Source organism: Taudactylus pleione, unplaced genomic scaffold (genome assembly GCF_031769625.1).
Source record: "Taudactylus pleione unplaced genomic scaffold, aTauple2 ptg000533l, whole genome shotgun sequence".
Taxonomy (NCBI): domain Eukaryota; kingdom Metazoa; phylum Chordata; class Amphibia; order Anura; family Myobatrachidae; genus Taudactylus; species Taudactylus pleione.
The window spans coordinates 5071764-5091217 of record NW_028284935.1 but is presented as its reverse complement, the minus strand read 5'-3'; the positions used below and the strand labels follow the sequence as shown (position 1 = coordinate 5091217).

General features: G+C 49.2%; 1 protein-coding gene across 1 annotated transcript in view; it reads left to right on the top strand.

Moving 5' to 3' along the window:
• The window catches only part of LOC148501141 (kyphoscoliosis peptidase-like), a 49723-nt gene extending 46798 nt beyond the window's left edge, over nt 1-2925 (top strand). The window contains 2 exon segments of the mRNA XM_088450895.1: nt 1382-2653; nt 2656-2925. Of these exon segments, the coding sequence (XP_088307021.1) occupies nt 1382-2653; nt 2656-2690 (1307 nt within the window). The 3' untranslated portion in view covers nt 2691-2925.
• Nucleotides 2926-19454: the final 16529 nt, after the last annotated feature.

The following is a 19454-nucleotide window of genomic DNA, read 5'->3' as shown; positions in this document are numbered from 1 at the left end:
CATCCCCGATGCCTAAACCAAACCCTCCCTCCCTGTTGCCTAAACCACACCCTCCCTGGTGCCTAGACCTAACCCTCCCTCCCTGGTGCCTAAACCTAACCCTCGCTGGTGCCTAAACCTAACCCTCCATCCCCGGTGCCTAAACCAAACCCTCCCTCCCTGGTGCCTATACCTAACCCTCCCTCCCCGGTGCCTAAACCTAACCCTCCCTCCCCAGTGCCTAATCTAAACCGTTCCTCCCTGGTGCCTAAATCAAACCCTCCCTCCCTGGTGCCTAAACCAAACCCTCGCTTGTACCTAAACCTAACCCTCCCTCCCCGATGCCTAAACATAACCCTCCCTCCCTGGTGCCTAAACCAAACCGTCCCTCCCTGGTGCCTAAATCAAACCCTCCCTCCCTGGTGTCTAACCCTCCCTCCCTGGTGCCTAAATCAAACCGTCCCTCCCTGGTGCCTAAACCTAACCCTCCCTCCCTGGTGCCTAAACCTAACCCTCCCTCCCCGGTGCCTAAACCTGACCTCCCCCTCAACCCCGCTACTTACCTTCGGGATTACAACGATCGGGATGCCGACGCCAGTATTCCGATAAATGTGGGGATTCTGGTGTATGCATTGTGACCACCGTAATCTCCGCTGTCAGAATATTAAATATATCCCCATGAAAGATAGCCACTTAAATGCAAAATTTACTCCAACACTATAAGAGTGTATTTGATTTATGTGGTCTCCTGCGCTAATATTACAGCTGGAGCTGCTGCTCTATTGTCCTCAAGGGCAACAGTCTGACACCCCCTGGTCTCCTCTGGGTCACAGCGGCTGCCCTCAGACCACCAGATACATGCACACAGTGGAAAGCTATTGAGTTATGTATTTAGTGCTGTATACTGTACATACTATACACATTGTTGGGGCCCAGTCACGGTTCCTTCTTAAGATTTCCTTTGATTGGCAATTTATCATAGAGAACATACTCAGAATACAAGATGTAGAAGTGACCCAACAATGGACATTATTGTGTCCTCTCATTCACCAGACTGTGCCAGTGCTCACAGCTATCGGTGCCCTCACTGGGTGCCAGTGCCAAACAGACACCTGGGCACAGACACTGCCAAGCAGTGCTTCCAGTAATTCTTCTGTAAAATTGGTTGGTCAAGCTCCAAGTTCTGCGGCAGACACTCAATTATTCCGTTCACCCAAAATAATTTCTTAAATAATCTGAAAAAAACAAAGGAAAATATGCAATGACGTAGCTGCTGGTGCAAGTTGCAGAGCATAACACAAGTTGTCTCTGTGTTGTTGTCATATTATATTTTCCAATTTTTTTAAAATTCACTTTTCAATGCCTGTAAAATCATTTCAATGTGTCCCCAATCTCTTTGCAGAAGACGGAGAAGTCAAAGTGTCACTGAGCTACCAACACCCTACGGAATTTAGCTATAAGATCTACAAACTTTCCAACGATAGCAGAAGTTTTGTAGAGAAGACATTCGGGATACTCACTAACTACGAGTCCTGCATGACCTTACGCGTCTTTCCCCCATGGGATGGACAATACGAGCTAATGATATTCGCAAGACCCACTGACACCACCGATCCCTACAAATGGGTCTGCTCCTACCACATTGACTGCCCACAGCCAAAGTCTTCCCTTGGGCTCCCGGAAAATCCTTTTCATTTTTGGGGCTTACATCAAAAGTCAAAAGAGCTTGGGGTCATCAGCTGCAACTCCGGTGAGGATCTTATTGTCTCAGAAACCAGTTCCCTGAATATTATTTTTAAGACATCCAGACCCTTGCTGGCTACGTTCCAACTTACCCACCCAGAGATGTCCGAGCCGTTCAGTAAAAAATGCCTGGTTTCTCAAACCGAGGATACCCAACTTAGATGTATAGTCCTCCTACCTTTCCATGGATACTACAGGCTGTCTTTATTCGTGAAGAACCTGGAAAGCGATAACTTCCAAAATGCTGCTAACATATTCATTCAATGTCGGAACCCAATAAACCATAATGAACTCTTCCCGTTGAACCTCAGTATTCACTGTGGGCCTGGATCCAACACGAGACGGCACGGTCTCACCAGTCCCAGCCATACATACCCAGTCATAAGTACAACAACAGGCAAATGTAAAATCACCTTCTACACTCTCTGGGACCTGGAGGTGTTTACCGTCCTAGAAAATGGAAGAGAGACCAAGAGCTTGTGCCCGTTGGACAGATATTGTCTCCTTACGCACGTGGAGCAAAAAATATGTTTGACTGTTCACCTCCCAGAGTCTGGACATTACAAGTTTAGCATATTTACCAAGGGACAGAAAACCCAAGAGTTTTCCCATGCCTGCGATTATGTCATCCGCTGCCACTCCAGCCAGTGCCTACTTCCTTTCCCAAATGTTTACAGTGCGTGGAGGAACGGCTGCCGCTTGCTGCAGCCACGAGTTGGACTCCTCCCGGTAGAGAGTTGGGAGAATTTTAGAGTGAAAATTCCTGGAGCTTGCAAAGTTCTCGTCATTGGACCGGGGAAGACGGAACTTCAACTCTCAAAGAGCAAGGTCTGGGAGGGAAAGGTGTTCACAGGCACTGCTGGAACGCTTATCAAATTAGCTGTAAAGTTTACGCCAAACGCCACAGAAATGGATATTGTGATGTCGTTTAAAATCATAAAACCAGGCTCGACACAGCTTCAGGGTAGCTAGTGGCTGGAGCCACCAGTGAATTGATTTATTAAAAAATAAAAATTAATAAATAATGGTGCACATCCGGAGAAGTACAGAGGGAAAAATGACGGATTATTGGAAGTACGTAATAGGGACCTGTCATACAGGCTTTTTACGGTGCTGGGACTTTATTACCAGGAAACGGAAGCTTTCTAAAGAGATGCCCAGTTAGCGTAACGCCATTGCGTTAGGTAATGGGATTGCATTTGATACATAGGTAGCAATTATTACATTGTGTGCTATTTTGTACTTAATATTGACCTAAGTAAATAATATATGTATTTTGATGTGTTGTGTAGGAAACCGTAGAGGAAGTGTATTGGTATTATCTTGATATGTTTTGAATGTCAGAATAAATCTGGTTAATTAGAAGTTCCTTTAGCATTTATTCTGGTTTCAGACTGCCAACATCCAGTTTATTGCACTCATTCTCTAGTGAAAGAGGGCTAGGTACAGGGTAGTGTCCTCTTCAGTCACACCAAGCATCTACATGTCCATCAGAGAGCATTGGCAGAGAGCGTTTTGCCAACGAGCAGAATTTTGCCGATCTGAGTGGTTGGGCGGAGCAAGGTGATTGGTTGGCATGTATGGTATAAGCTCACCGCTCCGCCTAGTCTTGTGAAGTAAAATGAGATTTTATGTTGGGTAGCAAAACCATTAAAAGGGCATAAAGAGGCAGAAAGGGTCATTTTTGGGGCGTCCCATGTTTTTCCATATTGTGTGGAGAGGTGCGTGCCTATTTCCACTCCCCAAAAGACTTGAATGTTTTTAGTTCAGAGCTGGAAATCCTTGGGACTTATCAAGGACCTGAAATCAGTGCCGCTGAGAGATGACTGATTGTACAAATGCCCATTTCAAGGACCACTCCGAGCAATGCTATACAACAATGCTATAGTAGGCCTCATACAAAACAAATCTGCCACATATGCTAGACAGCACCGACGTCCTCTCACTATAATAAATAAGTGAATCCATAAATTAAGCTAACTAATGAGTGCTTGAGGGGAAAAATTTAAAATGTTACTTTAATGAAAGGGATGATACTAAGGAGATAAGAGGTTGGCAATGCATCTACTAAGCACAGAGAATAGATGCGCACATACAAGGGCACTGGGTAGACTATCTAGGTGCGATGGTGCAAAACAAGGAGAATTCAGGTTTGCTTTGTAAATGAGGTCCACTGACTCTAATAAATACATGTCCCAGGGGAAACAATGATCGTTAATTAACTGGAAACAAGAAAAGAAAAAACAATTCTTCCTCATCATTTTCCATTTGCCCGGGAGAGAGTACAGTAAACAGGGCACCCAGGATGCCAATTACGCCCTAGGTAATGCTACAGTATATCTTTGTAGCACCAGCTCCTTACACTGTTAATCAGTGGCCTAAAGTGTTGGTGCACTGACATCCGCCAGAGGACATAGCACCTGCTCACTATTGGCTGCACCCGCTCACTATTGTATATACACAGTGATCAGGGGCTGGGGAGGTGGGGCAGTACCCGCTCACTATTGTATATACACAGGGATCAGGGACTGGGGAGGTGGGTCAGCACCCGCTCACTATTGTATATACACAGGGAACAGGGGCTGGGGAGGTTGGGCACCACCAGCTCACTATTGTATATACACAGGGATCAGGGATGGGGAGGTGGGACAGCACCAGCTCACTATTGTATATACACAGGGATTAGGGGCTGGGGATGTGAGGCAGTACACGCTCACTATTGTGTATACACAGGGATCAGGGGCTGGGGATGTGAGGCAGTACCCGCTCACTATTGTATATACACAGGGATCAGGGGCTGGGGATGTGAGGCAGTACCCGCTCACTATTGTATATACACAGGGATCAGGGGCTGGGAAGTGAAGCAGCACCCGCTCACTATTGTATATACACAGGGATCAGGGGCTGGGGAGGTGGGGCACCACCAGCTCACTATTGTATATACACAGTGATCAGGGGCTGGGGAGGTGGGGCAGTACCCGCTCACTAATGTATATACACATTGGATCAGGGACTGGGGAGGTGGGTCAGCACCCGCTCACTATTGTATATACACAGGGATCAGGGGCTGGGAAGGTGAGGCAGTACCCACTCACTATTGTATATACACAGGGATCAGGGACTTGGAAGTGAAGCAGCACCCGCTCACTAGTGTATATACACAGGGATCAGGGGCTGGGGAGGTGAGGCAGCACCAGCTCACTATTGTATATACACAGGGATCAGGGGCTGGGGAGGTGAGGCACCACCAGCTCACTATTGTATATACAGGGATCAAGGGCTGGGGAGGTGGGACAGCACCCGCTCACTATTGTATATACACAGGGATCAGGGGCTGGGGAGGTGAGGCAGCACCAGCTCACTATTGTATATACACGGGGATTGGGCTGGGGAGGTGAGGCAGCACCCGCTCACTATTGTATATACACAGGAATCAGGGACTGGGGAGGTGGGGCACACCTGTTCACTATTGTATATACACAGGGATCAGGGGCTGGGGAGGAGGGACAGCACCCGCTCACTATTGTATATACACAGGGATCAAGGGCTGGGGAGGTGGGACAGCACCCGCTCACTATTGTATATACACAGGGATCAGGGGCTGGGGAGGTGAGGCAGCACCCGCTCACTATAGTATATTCACGGGGATCAGAGGCTGGGGAGGAGAGGCTGCACCCGCTCACTATTGTATATACACAGGGATCAGGGGCTGGGGAGGTGAGGCAGCACCCGCTCACTATTGTATATACACAGGGATCAAGGGCTGGGGAGGTGAGGCTGCACATGCTCACTATTGTATATACACAGGGATCAGGGGCTGGGGAGGTGAGGCTGCACCCGCTCACTATTGTATATACACAGAGATCAAGGGCTGGGGAGGTGAGGCAGTACCCGCTCACTATTGTATATACACAGGGATCAGGGGCTGGGGAGGTGAGGAACACCTGCTCACTATTGTATATACACAGCGATTAGGGGCTGAGGAGGTAAGGCAGCACCTGGTTACTATTGTATATACACAGGGATCAGGGGCTGGGGAGGAGAGGCTGCACCCGCTCACTATTGTATATACACAGGGATCAAGGGCTGGGGAGGTGAGGCTGGACCCGCTCACTATTGTATATACACAAGGATCAGGGGCTGGGGAGGTGAGGCAGCACCAGCTCACTATTGTATATAAACGGGGATTGGGCTGGGGAGGTGAGGCAGTACCTGCTCACTATTGTATATACACAATGATCAGGGGCTGGGGAGGTGTGGCACACCTGCTCAGTATTGTATATACACAGGGATCAGGGGCTGGGGAGGTGAGGCTGAACCTGCTCACTATTGTATATAAACGGGGATTGGGCTGGGGCGGTGGGGCACACCTGCTCACTATTGTATATACACAGGGATCAGGGGCTGGGGAGGTGGGGCACACCTGCTCACTATTGTATATAAACGGGGATTGGGCTGGGGAGGTGAGACAGTACCTGCTCACTATTGTATATACACAGGGATGGGGAGGTGAGGCAGCAACCGCTCACTATTGTATATATACAGGGATCAGGGGCTGGGGATGTGAGGCAGTACCCGCTCACTATTCACAGGGATCACAGGGATCAGGGGCTGGGGAGGTGGGACAGCACCCACTCACTATTGTATATACACAGGGATCAGGGGTTGGGGAGGTGAGGCACCACCAGCTCACTATTGTATATACAGGGATCAGGGATGGGGAGGTGGGACAGCACCCGCTCACTATTGTATATACACAGGGATCAAGGGCTGGGGAGGTGAGGCAGTACCTGCTCACTATTGTATATACACAGGAATCAGGGGCTGGGGAAGTGAGGCAGTACCCGCTCACTATTGTATATACACAGGGATCAATGGCTGGGGAGGTGGGGCAGCACCCGCTCACTATTGTATATAACCAGGGATCAGGGGCTGGGGATGTGAGGCAGTACCCACTCACTATTGTAAATACACAGGGATCAGGGGCTGGGGAGGTGGGGCAGCACGTGTTCACTTTTGTATATACAAAGGGATCAGGGGCTGGGGAGGTGAGGCAGCACCCACTCACTATTGTATATACACAGGGATTAGGGGCAGGAGAAGTGAGGCAGTACCCGCTCACTATTGTATATACACAGGGAATCAGGGATGGGGAGGTGAGGCAGCACTCGCTCACTATTGTATATAAACAGTGATAAGGGGCTGGGGAGGTAGGGCAGCACCAGCTCACTATCGTATATACACAGGGATCAGGGGCTGGGGAGGTGAGGCAGCACCCGCTCACTATTGTATATACAGAGGGAAAAGGGGCTGGGGAGGTGGGGAAGCACCCGCTCACTATTGTATATATACACAGGGATGAGGAGCTGGAGAAATGAGGGAGTACCCGCTCACTATTGTATATACAGAGGGAAAAGAGGCTGTGGAGGTGGGGCAGCACCCGTTTACTATTGTATATTCACAGGGATCAGGGGCTGGGGAGGTGAGGCAGTACCCGCTCACTATTGTATATACACAGAGATCAGGGGCTGGGGAGATGGGGCAGCACTCGCTCACTTTTGTATATACACAGGGATCAGGGGCTGGGGAGGTGGGAAGCACCAGCTCACTATTTTATATACACAGGGATCAGGGGCTGGGCAGGTGGGGCACCACCAGCTCACTATTGTATAAACACAGGTATCAGGGGCTGGGGAGGTGGGGCAGTACCCGCTCACTTTTGTATATACACAAGGATCAGGGGCTGGGGAGGTGAGGCAGTACCCACTCACTATTGTATATACACAGGGATTAGGTGCTGGAGAAGTGAGGCAGTACCCGCTCACTATTGTAGATACTCAGGGGCTGGGGAGGTAAGGCAGTAACCGCTCACTATTGTATATACACAGGAATCAGGGACTGGGGAGGTGGAGCAGCACCCGCTCACTATTGTATATACACAGCGATCAGGGGCTGAGGAGGTGAGGCAGTACCTGCTCACTATTGTATATACACAGGGATCAGGGGCTGGGGAGGTGGGGCAGCACCAGCTCACTATTTTATATACACAGGGATCAGGGGCTGGGGAGGTGGGGCACCACCAGCTCACTATTGTATAAACACAGGTATCAGGGGCTGGGGAGGTGGGGCAGTACCCGCTCCATTTTGTATATACACAAGGATCAGGGGCTGGGGAGGTGAGGAAGTACCCACTCAGTATTGAATATACACAGGGATTAGGTGCTGGTGAAGTGAGGCAGTACCCGCTCACTATTGTAGATACTCAGGGGCTGGGGAGGTAAGGCAGTAAACGCTCACTATTGTATATACACAGCAATCTGGGACTGGGGAGGTGGGGCAGCACCCGCTCACTATTGTATATACACAGCGATCAGGGGCTAGGGAGGTCAGCCAGTACCCGCTCACTATTGTATATACACAGGGATCAGAGGCTGGGGAGGTGGGCAAGCAGCACCAGCTCACTATTGTATATACACGGGGATTAGGGGCTGGGGAGGTGGGGCACCACCAGCTCACTATTGTCTATACACAGGGATCAGGGGCTGGGGAGGTGTGGCAGTACCTGCTCACTATTGTATATACACAGGGATCAGGGGCTGGGGAGGTGAGGCAGCACCCGCTCACTATTGTATATACACAGGGATCAGGGGCTTGGGAGGTGGGGCAGCACAAGCTCACTATTATATATACACGGGTTTGGGCTGGGGAGGTGAAGCAGTACCTGCTCTCTATTGTATATACACAGGGATCAGGGGCTGGGGAGGTGAGGCAGCACCCACTCACTATTGTATATGCACAGGGATCAGGGGCTGGGGAGGTGAGGCAGTACCCAGTCACTATTGTATATAAACAGTGATCAGGGAGTGGGGAGGTGGGGCAGCACCTGCTCACTAGTGTATATATACAGGGATCAGAGGCTGGGGAGGTGAGGCAGTTCCCAGTCACTATTGTATATAAACAGTGATCAGGGGCTGGGGAGGTGAGGCAGCACCCGCTCACTATTGTATATACACAGGGATCAGGGGCTGGGGAGGTGGGGAACACCCGCTCACTATTGTATATACAGAGGGATCAGGGGCTGGGGAGGTGAGGCAGCACCCGCTCCCTATTGTATATACACAGGGATCAGGGGCTGGGGAGGTGAGGCAGCACCCGTTCACTATTGTATATACAGAGGGATCAGGGGCTGGGGAGGTGAGGCAGCACCCACTCCCTATTGTATATACAGAGGGTTCTGGGGCTGGGGAGGTGGGGCAGCACCCACTCACTATTGTATATACACAGAAATCAGGGGCTGGGGAGGTGTTGCAGCACCCGCTCACTATTGTATATACACAGGGAACAGGAGCTGGGAAGGTGGGGCAGCACCCGTTCACTATTGTATATACAGAGGGATCAGGGGCTGGGCAGGTGGGGCAGCACCCACTCACTATTGTATATACATAGGGATCAGGGACTGGGGAGGTGGGGCTGCACCCGCTTACTATTGTATATACACAGGGAACAGGAGCTGGGAAGGTGGGGCAGCCACCGCTCACTTCTGTGTATACAGAGGGAGCAGGGACTGGGGAGGTGGGGCATCCACCGCTCACTATTGTGTATACACAGGGATCAGGATCTTGGGAGGTGAGGCAACACCCGCTCACTATTATATATACACAGGGAATGGGAAGTGGGACAGCACCCGCTCACTATTGTATATCTTCAAAGGGATCAGGGGCTGGAGAAGTGAGGCAGTACCAGCTCACTATTGTGTATACACAGGGATCATGGGCTGGGGAGGTGAGGCAGTACCCACTCACTATTGTATATACACAGGGATCAGGGACTTGGGAGATGGGGCAGCACCCGCTCACTATTGTATATACACAGCGATGGGGAGTTGGGACAGTAACCGCTCACTATTGTATATATACACAGGGATCAGGAGCTGGAGAAGTGAGGCAGTACCCGCTCACTATTGTGTATACACAGGGATTAGGGGCTGGGGATGTGAGGCAGCAACCGCTCACTATTGTATATTCATGGGGATCGGGCTGGGGAGGTGAGGCTGCACCCGCTCACTATTGTATATACACAGGGATCAGGGGCTGGGGAGGTGAGGAAGTACCCGCTCACTATTGTATATACACAGGGATCAGGGGCTGGGGAGGGGAGGCAGCACCCGCTCAGTATTGCATATTCACGGGGATCAGGGGCTGGGGAGGTGAGGCTGCACCCGCTCACTATTGTATATACACAGGGATCAGGGGCTGGGGAGGTGGAGCAGTACCCGCTCACTATTGTATATACACAATGATCAGGGTCTGGGGAGGTGAGGCAGTACCTGCTTACTTTTGTATATACACAGGGATCAGGGGCTGGGGAGGTGGGGCATACTTGCTCACTATTGTATATATACAGTGATCATGGGCTGGGGAGGTGAGGCAGCACCCGCTCACTATTGTATATTCACGGGGATCAGGGGCTGGGGAGGTGGGGCAGCACCAGCTCACTTTTGTATATAAACGGGGATTGGGCTGGGGAGGTGAGACAGTACCTGCTCACTATTCTATATACACAGAGATCAGGGGCTGGGGAGGTGGGGCACACCAGCTCACTATTGTATATTCATGGGGATCAGAGGCTGGGGAGGTGAGGCTGCACCCACTCACTATTGTATATACACAGGGATCAGGGTGCTGGGGAGGTGAGGCAGCACCCGCTTACTATTCTATATACACAGGGATCAATGGCTGGGGAGGTCAGGCTGCACCTGCTCACTATTGTATTTACACAGGGATCAGGGGCTGGGTAGGTGAGGCTGCTCCCGCTCACTATTGTATATACACAGAGATCAAGGGCTGGGGAGGTGAGGCAGTACCTGCTCACTATTGTATATACACAGGGATCAAGGGCTGGGGAGGTGGGGCACACCTGCTCACTATTGTATATACACAGCGATTAGGGGCTGAGGAGGTGAGGCAGCTCCTGGTTACTATTGTAAATACACAGGGATCAGGGGCTGGGGAGGTGAGGCTGCACCCGCTCACTATTGTATATACACAGGGATCAGGGGCTGGGGAGGTGAGGCAGCACCCGCTCACTATTGTATATACACAAGGATCAAGGGCTGGGGAGGTGAGGCTGCACCCGCTCACTATTGTATATACACAGGGATCAGGGGCTGGGGAGGTGAGGCAGCACCCGCTCACTATTGCATATACAGAGGGAACAGGGGCTGGGCAGGTGGGGCAGCACCCGCTTACTATTGTATATACACAGGGAACAGGAGCTGGGATGGTGGGGCAGCCACCGCTCACTATTGTGTATACAGAGGGAGCAGGGACTGGGGAGGTGGGGCATCCACCGCTCACTATTGTGTATACACAGGGATCAGGATCTTGGGAGGTGAGGCAACACCCGCTCACTATTATATATACACAGGGAATGGGAAGTGGGACAGCACCCGCTCACTGTTGTATATATTCAAAGGGATCAGGGGCTGGAGAAGTGAGGCAGTACCAGCTCACTATTGTGTATACACAGGGAACAGGGGCTGGGGAGGTGAGCCAGTACCCGCTCACTATTGTATATACACAGGGATTAGGGACTTGGGAGATGGGGCAGCACCCGCTCACTATTATATATACACAGCGATGGGGAGGTGGGACAGTAACCGCTCACACTATTGTATATATACACAGGGATCAGGGGCTGGAGAAGTGAGGCAGTATCCGCTCATTATTGTATATACACAGTGATCAGGGGCAGAGGAGGTGGAACAGCAGCCGCTCACTATTGTATATACACAGGGATGGGGAGGTGGGACAGCAGCCGCTCACTATTGTATATACACAGGGATGGGAGGTGGGACAGCAGCCGCTCACTATTGTATATATACAGGGATGGGAGGTGGGGTGCTGCCCAGGGGAAGATTAGTTTTCTTGATTGCCTGATTTGCATGTTAGTTGCTGAAAGATCACTGTGGGAGTGAGCGCAACAAAACCAGTGACTTCCCCTTATTCCTGGGGACATGTCCTCTTAAAAAAAGGCTACTACTACTAATAATAAATATTCATGTGTCATTTTGGCAGAAATGTTTCCATTATTATACAATTTACAGTCTTTTAGTCCCTTTCTGTGACTTCGCATGGTAGTCCCACCCAGCAAATGATATGATGATAATGTAGAACCGATGTCTTTTTTCATATATTTCTGTCACATTATGTTCTTGTATGTAACTACTCTGTCTGTAGACCGTTGCACTGTACAGTATAATGTTGCTATGTCCCTCCACTGTGTAACGGCTGCGGGACCATCGTGGTGCCTTATAAATAATAAAATATAATAATACATAATAATCTAACACTCATGCGTGATAGCTGAAAAATGTTACCATTCTATTAAATAATAGGTATCTAAAAAAAAAAATGTTTTATGTTTTGTTCTACTTTTAAATAAAAAGTTCCATTTACATCTGAATGGTCTGTGTAACATGCAGGGAGCAGGGAGGTTCAGCGATGAGCAGTAATGTATAAAGCCCCGAAATTCTATCAGTTTCCACTGACCCAAATGTAGACGTATAGACCCATCTCAGTTCTCTGCAATGTTTGGCTGTTCACATCGCAGGAGAATAGGGTTCCTTGTCATTTCCATGGCACCTCTGTAGGTTAGGTGGGAAAATTGATGATGTTAGTGGTTGGGAAATATGAAGTCAGTTTGAAAAAAGCTTTGCGCTGTCACCTGCAATAGAATTGGAATCGGTATGAAATACCGGCGGCCGCATGGCCGGCGGTTCGATTCACGGCAGCGGCAGCCCGACACTGGAACAGATCCCGGCAGTGGCAGGCCGACAGCGCTGGAAATCCCGATCATCCCTAGGTACCATTAACTTACCTAACCTAGCCCCCCTAACCCTATCCCTCCTTAGGGGTGCCTAACCCTAACCCCCACCAAGTGCTTACCCTAATCCCCCCTCTAAGTGCCTAAACCTAACCCCCCCTTCCCTGCTGCCTAAACCTAAGTCCCCCAGGAGGGTGCCTAACCCTAACCCTCCCTCCCCTTAGCCTAACCCTAACCTCCCGGGGGGTGCCTAACCCTAAGTCCCCCCAGGGAGCCCTAAACCTAATTCCCCCCCACGGCTGTCCGCTCACGGCGCCCAGCATCCCTTCAATCGGGATGCTGGGCACCGGTCTCCCTGCGTCGGGGAAATGAGCGGCGTCTACATCTAGACGGGCATTTCACCCTCGCCGGGATATGACAGTCGGTATAAGGTCAGCCGGCTTCTCGATTGCATCCCATAGAATTGCCCCATAATGCCGCCATTGCGCAGAATTTCACCCATTGTAATTGATAACAGCAAATGAGAGAATCACACCTTAAATGTGCTACCAGGCTGTCTGAGCAGGACCATTGCCTTATTCTTCATTTCAGGGGTTTTTCTGGGCTTTATGTTTTTTTTAAACAATTGGGGGAGATGTATCAAACCTTAGAGAGAGATAAAGTGGAGAAGTTCGCAAAGCAACAAACCAATATGATAAAGTCCTTACCCGGTGAACATCCGTGCGTCCGATTGTGCAAGGGCTGAGATGCCCATTAGCACCACCTATAGACGCTGCATCACCGTCTGGTGATCTCGCCACCAAAACTTGCACCAGCCCTATGTGCGTTGCAGAGGTGCTTGTGCAATGCACGTGTGACCCTCACATAAAACACAACAACTTTCTACGTCTTTTCAGTCACCTCCCAGTAAACGTCCAGGAACGCCAGTTACATTTCTGCTACCGTGCAGCTAAATTTGTTCTGCGACTTCTGTGCGAACAATGCCGGGACGCATGCGTGGTGAAAAAAAACATTGGCCATTTGCGTGAATATCGGCAAAGCGTCCCACTTATGCTGCCCATCCTCTAGGCGATTAAACCTAGCGATGGAGCGATAACGACCGTCGTTATCGCTCCATCACTTGGTAATTGCCCACGAATTGGGCAGTAAAACGTTAAAAACGACCAGCGTTGCGCACGCCTGCTGGTCATTTTTAACATCTATCATCGCCCGAACATGACGGTCAACTTGACAACCGCCGTCAGGTTGCCATGTTCGAGGGTGATTGATCTGCATACACTGAAAGTCTGAACGTTCAGTGTATGCACTTCACCCCTAGGGGGACGACGGCGCTATTATGATGTCATAATCATGCCGTCGTCCCCGCATCTAGTACTGTATGGGCAGCAGTATTATCATTCCCGCTGTCACTATCTGCACAAAAGATTTAATGGGGGGGGGTTTCCACCATTTTAGAAATTGCGCTGATCTTCACAGTCCTAATGCTTACAAAGCATGCGTGTATGCGTGTGTGTGTGTGTGTGTGTGTGTGTGTGTGTGTGTGTTTAATCTCACATTTTTTTCATATTGTTTCATATTGTTAATGTCATTGTAATTTTTAGCGCTGTAACCTACATAGAAGTGCTGTTGGCATTATCGGCTTATTCAGTGTTGGGAGCAAATTTGCACCTTGGCAAAACCATGTTGCACTGCAAACGGGGCAGATTTATAATGTGCAGGCACATTTAGAGATGGGAGGGGCATGTCTCAGTTTAATTCTAAATTTCAGTGTAAAAGCAAAGAGGCCAAGTAGGCTTCTACATGTAAAAGTAGTCAGTATTATCCTTGCATACAACAAATGAAAAAAAAAAAATTCTACTGTAACTGCTTCAGATCCCCAATGCACAATAGGTGGTCAGATGAAGATGAAAATTAACTACCAAGCAACAATCTGGGCGGGTAAGAAAAAAAGTGAAATGTGCTCAGACAACCCCACAAAGGACATTGTGCAAGAAAACAAAAAAAAAAAGAGGCAATGCTAGTGTAAGTGTTAATGAGGAAAAGTACAGAACAGCCGACATATCCTCATCCAATTTATAAGGAATAAAAATAAATGCAAATATTTGGCAGTTGCAGCAGTATTTGCAGTTATTAGAAACGGGTTCCGGTCAATATCCAAACAGTCGGGATGCTGGTGCTAAGAATCCTAGCGCCAGAATCCCGACAGCTGTCAGAATCCAGACGGCAAGTACTGCAGTCAGGGGGAGGGTTAGGGGCTAAGCACTAGGGGAAGAGTTAAGATTAGGCATTAATGTAGGAGGGTTAGGGGTTAGGCACTAGGGAGAGGGTTAAGATTAGGCACTAAGGTGGAGGGTTAGCCTTAGGGTGAGGTTAGATTTAGACGCTAGGGGGGGCGTTAGGTTCAGGCATCGGGGAGGGAGGGTTAGGTTAGAGAGAGAGAGAGAGAGGGTTAAGATATTTTGGTGTCCTAACCCTGTTAGGATGCTGGTGTCTGGATTCTGACCGCCAGGGCCCCAAGAGCCGGCATCCCGTACCCAACCCTCAGAAACCACTTACTACATGGAACCAAACAGTGATAACTAAGAAGGAATAGTGTAGACGCAGTTTGCATTCAGACATTAGATGATGAGAGCAAAATAAAATAAAAATATCCTGTCGGAATCGGTGCAGCACAGCTTCCGGCAGCTATTAGTCTGTGTAAGAAAAGTGTCGCACCTCATAGGCTGACACTGTAATATCAGACACAGGCTGTGGCTGTAACTTCTCCATTACACACAGACTTACAAGCACCAAGAAAAGTCACAATTTAAGAAATAAGAGATGGGACAGAACTAGCGCCGCGGAAGGGGAAAGATACGGGAGGGTATCCGGATGGAGGATCCACAATGAATAGGTCAACAGTTAATAGGTCCACACCAGGTGGTCGACCGGCAATAGGCGGACACGGTCAAAAGGTCAACAGACTGTTGGTCGACAGTGCAGAAGGTTGACAGGGTTAAAAGGTCGACAGGTTCAATGGTGAACACACAAAATTGTCGACACAAAAATGGTCAACACAATTTTTTAAATGTTTTTTCAATATGGGGAGGGTTTGGCACTAGGGGGAGGGTTAGGCTGTCAGAGGGGAGGGTTAGGCACTATGGGGAGGGTTAGGCTGTCAGAGTGGAGGGTTAGGCACTATGGGGAGGGTTTGGCACTTGGGGGAGGGTTAGGCTGTCAGAGTGGAGGGTTAGGCACTATGGGGAGGGTTAGGCTGTCAGAGAGGAGGGTTTGGCACTAGGGGGAGGGTTAGGCTGTCAGAGAGGAGGGTTTGGCACCAGAGGGAGGGTTAGGCTGTCAGAGGGGAGGGTTAGGCACTATGGGGAGGGTTAAGCTGTCAGAGGGGAGGGTTAGGCACTATGGGGAGGGTTAAGCTGTCAGAGTGGAGGGTTAGGCACTAGGGGGAGGGTTAGGCTGTCAGAGGGGAGGGTTAGGCACTAGGGGGAGGGTTAGGCTGTCAGAGGGGAGGGTTTGGCACTAGGGGGAGGGTTAGGCTGTCAGAGGGGAGGGTTAGGCACTAGGGGGAGGGTTAGGCTGTCAGAGGGGAGGGTTAGGCACTATGGGGAGGGTTAGGCTGTCAGAGTGGAGGTATAGGCACTAGGGGGAGGGTTAAGCTGTCAGAGGGGAGGGTTAGGCACTATGGGGAGGGTTAGGCTGTCAGAGTGGAGGGTTAGGCACTATGGGGAGGGTTAGGCTGTCAGAGGGGAGGGTTAGGCACTAGGGGGAGGGTTAGGCTGTCAGAGGGGAGGGTTTGGCACTAGGGGGAGGGTTAGGCTGTCAGCAGGGAGGGTTTGGCACTATGGGGAGGGTTAGGCTGTCAGAGGGGAGGGTTAGGCACTATGGGGAGGGTTAGGCTGCCAGTGGGGACAGTTAGGGTTAGGCACTAGGGGGAGGGTTAGGCTGTCAGAGGGGAGGGTTAGGCACTATGGGGAGGGTTAGGCTGCCAGTGGGGACAGTTAGGGTTAGGCACTAGGGGGAGGGTTAGGGTTAGGCTGTCAGAGGGGAGGGTTAGGCACTATGGGGAGGGTTATGCTAGGGTTAGGTTTAGGCACTATGCAGAGGGTTAGGGTGGGGCAGTCTTGCTTTTACCTCTGTCCCATCTACGGACCACAGTGTCCAGGAGCTAGGAGATGAGTTGGGGGGAGCAGACACTGCTGCTCTCCATGGCACAGCATCTACACAGTGTGGAGACAGTCTCTGATGGCCAACAGAGTGAGGAAACTGGGGGCGTGTTTTGAGCCATGAGGCCACGCCCCCTTTTTTGACATGCACGGGTAGTGCAGAATTGTACAGCACAGATGTAGGGAGGTATGCTCAGCCACAGGCACCTACATCACACGCGGGCACATTGTAGACCCTTTGTTTTATGTGCATTTGATATGAGGCTTCAATTATACTACAAAAGTATCTGTAATAAAACAAATCAATGTACACAAACAGCCAATCACAATTGGTTCGCTAATATTGGCAGCCATCATCCTAATCCTCTATAATATGCACCTGCCGCATACCGCCTGCAAATAATCCAGCATACGGTCTGCGTGTGTCCAGAGTTGTGGAAATTGTTTGCTATGGGGCCCGCGAAGGTTTTGCTTCGCCCCTGGAGGGAATTATTGTATAGAATATGCGATCCATGACACATGCCACCCTAATTCTGAATATTTGCTCCAGTGTTGATGCCATTTTCCATTGCTGTGGGTCATTTTCTTGGAAAATGGTGAGAACCTTCCCTTTCTGATGTATGGGGGCAAGCAGTCTTATACCCCTTTTACACCAGAGCAAAAACCTGGGTTTTTGCTGGGTGTACCCGGGTCACAGCTCAGTGTAAAAGGGTCCCTGAAAAATAACCCGGGTCAAGTGACCCTGCAATCCAACCCAGGTAGCTACCAGGGTTGGAACCAGGATGGACCTGGGTAATGGTGCAGTGTAAACGGCGCAACCCGGGTTATCCGACCTGGGTCATGCCTAAAAAGAGCTGATTGGTGGTTGTGGAGCAGTCACCTCCCACTTTTTATGACCTCACAGGTTTAGCAGAGCAGACCTGGGTTCAGTACGAACAGGGCTGACCTTGGAGTAACCCAGATCGAAGGTGCAGTGTAAATGGGGACTGTCCTGGGTCGGAACCATGTCCAAAAACCCAGGTCGGACCTGGGTTTTTGGTGGAAAAGAGGTATAACTGTACTTGGAATTATTCTTTATTCAATTTGCCTACAGCAGATAGCACAAAATTACAAACTCATTGCTTGCTATCTGCAATGTGCATTATACAACGTGCAGCATATAAAACTCTGCTCACTATATTATATTCAGCGCTACAGCAGGATAGGAGACGGGCAAGTCAACAGCTTAGCAGCTAATGCTGGCGCTGCCAGACACATTCACACAGACTGCCATGTGTAGTGACATCTAACGTACTGCTAACTCCTAATTAATGCAATTAACAACACTTCACAGGAACAGATCTCATTAATTTAGCAGCACATAATTTCTTTACACAGTTTGACTGTTTTATGAAGCACCGAGTCATACCGGATAAGAGAAGACAACTCACATTAATTTTCACAGAACAGAAAAGAAATAAGGAGATGTATCAAGCCTTCGGGAGATATAAAGTTGCCCAAACCAATCAATCAGCTTATAATTGTCATTTCATAGGGGCCTATTCATCATAACTAAAAAATCGATGGAGGTAATTAGGTTTAGAACTGGCATGGAGTTCTACCTAATTATCAGAGGAATTCATCATTCCTCCACCATATAACTATCTATTCCGAAAAGCTGCCATTTTTTGCGATGACAGCTTTTCGGGAAATAGATACTTTTCCCTCTCTACTCTATCTTACCGCAGCTGCTGCTTCTGATGAAGCTGGAGGTTATTGATCCAGCGAAACGCGTTAAGAAGACCACCAGACTTCACCTACAAACACCCGTGAGGTTGATAAGGATTCCAGGACGCATTGGACTCTCCTTGGGAAAATAAAATTTCTCTGGACAACTAAACAAGCTTCCATCTTGGACTTTGGATCAGCAACCAAAAGTGGACTAATATACAGCCCCAGGAATTTGCACAGGACATCCTAACGGGACTGTTTTCACTTCAATCCATCAAATGGTAATTATCGCTGTGTTCAGATATTCAGTCAGTTTGGAAGCTAGTCCTAATACCATCTACTGTACAGGAGAGACATTAATTGCCCACAGGATGTTTGGTTTGGTTACATATGAATTTTATTTTTTACCAGGTTTCATAACTATGTCTTTTTAAAGGTTTAATAAAATATTATCTTACTGACACATTCATTTTTTTTCTATTTATTTATAATTTTTCCTTTGATTATTTGATTAGTGCTGGTTCTATTATATTATTATTATTTTTATATCTAGGGATTGACAATCCCCTACCAGCTGCTACGTAGTAGCGCACTGTATTAACTATTTTTTGCAGCTGTACTCAGTGCTGTACATGCACCGTTACGTTCACAAAAGCGGCTACCACCCCCCCCCCTCCTCCCTATCGCTCACCTCCCTGTCCCTCACCTACCTGGTTGCTGCAGCCGCGGACCTCGACCTCCCATCTGAAGAGGAGCACACAGTAAAGTTAACAAAAAAAAAATATATATATAATAAAAAGATTCAGTGATTGCGCATGTTCTAGAACAAACACTGCCCAAGAAATATAGTCTCTAATGAGTCCAGCATTCAAAACACCAATCTAGGGTGATGATTGAATAGTTCCATATACCACCAGGTCCCAGGTATTAGCGGACCGCAGCTCTCCACTAAAGAAAGGACGGATGCCAAGTCCACAAAATCTGTCAATGTAAAAAGAGAGGAGAGCGCTCCATGGTGCAGAAGTCCATGACGAAACG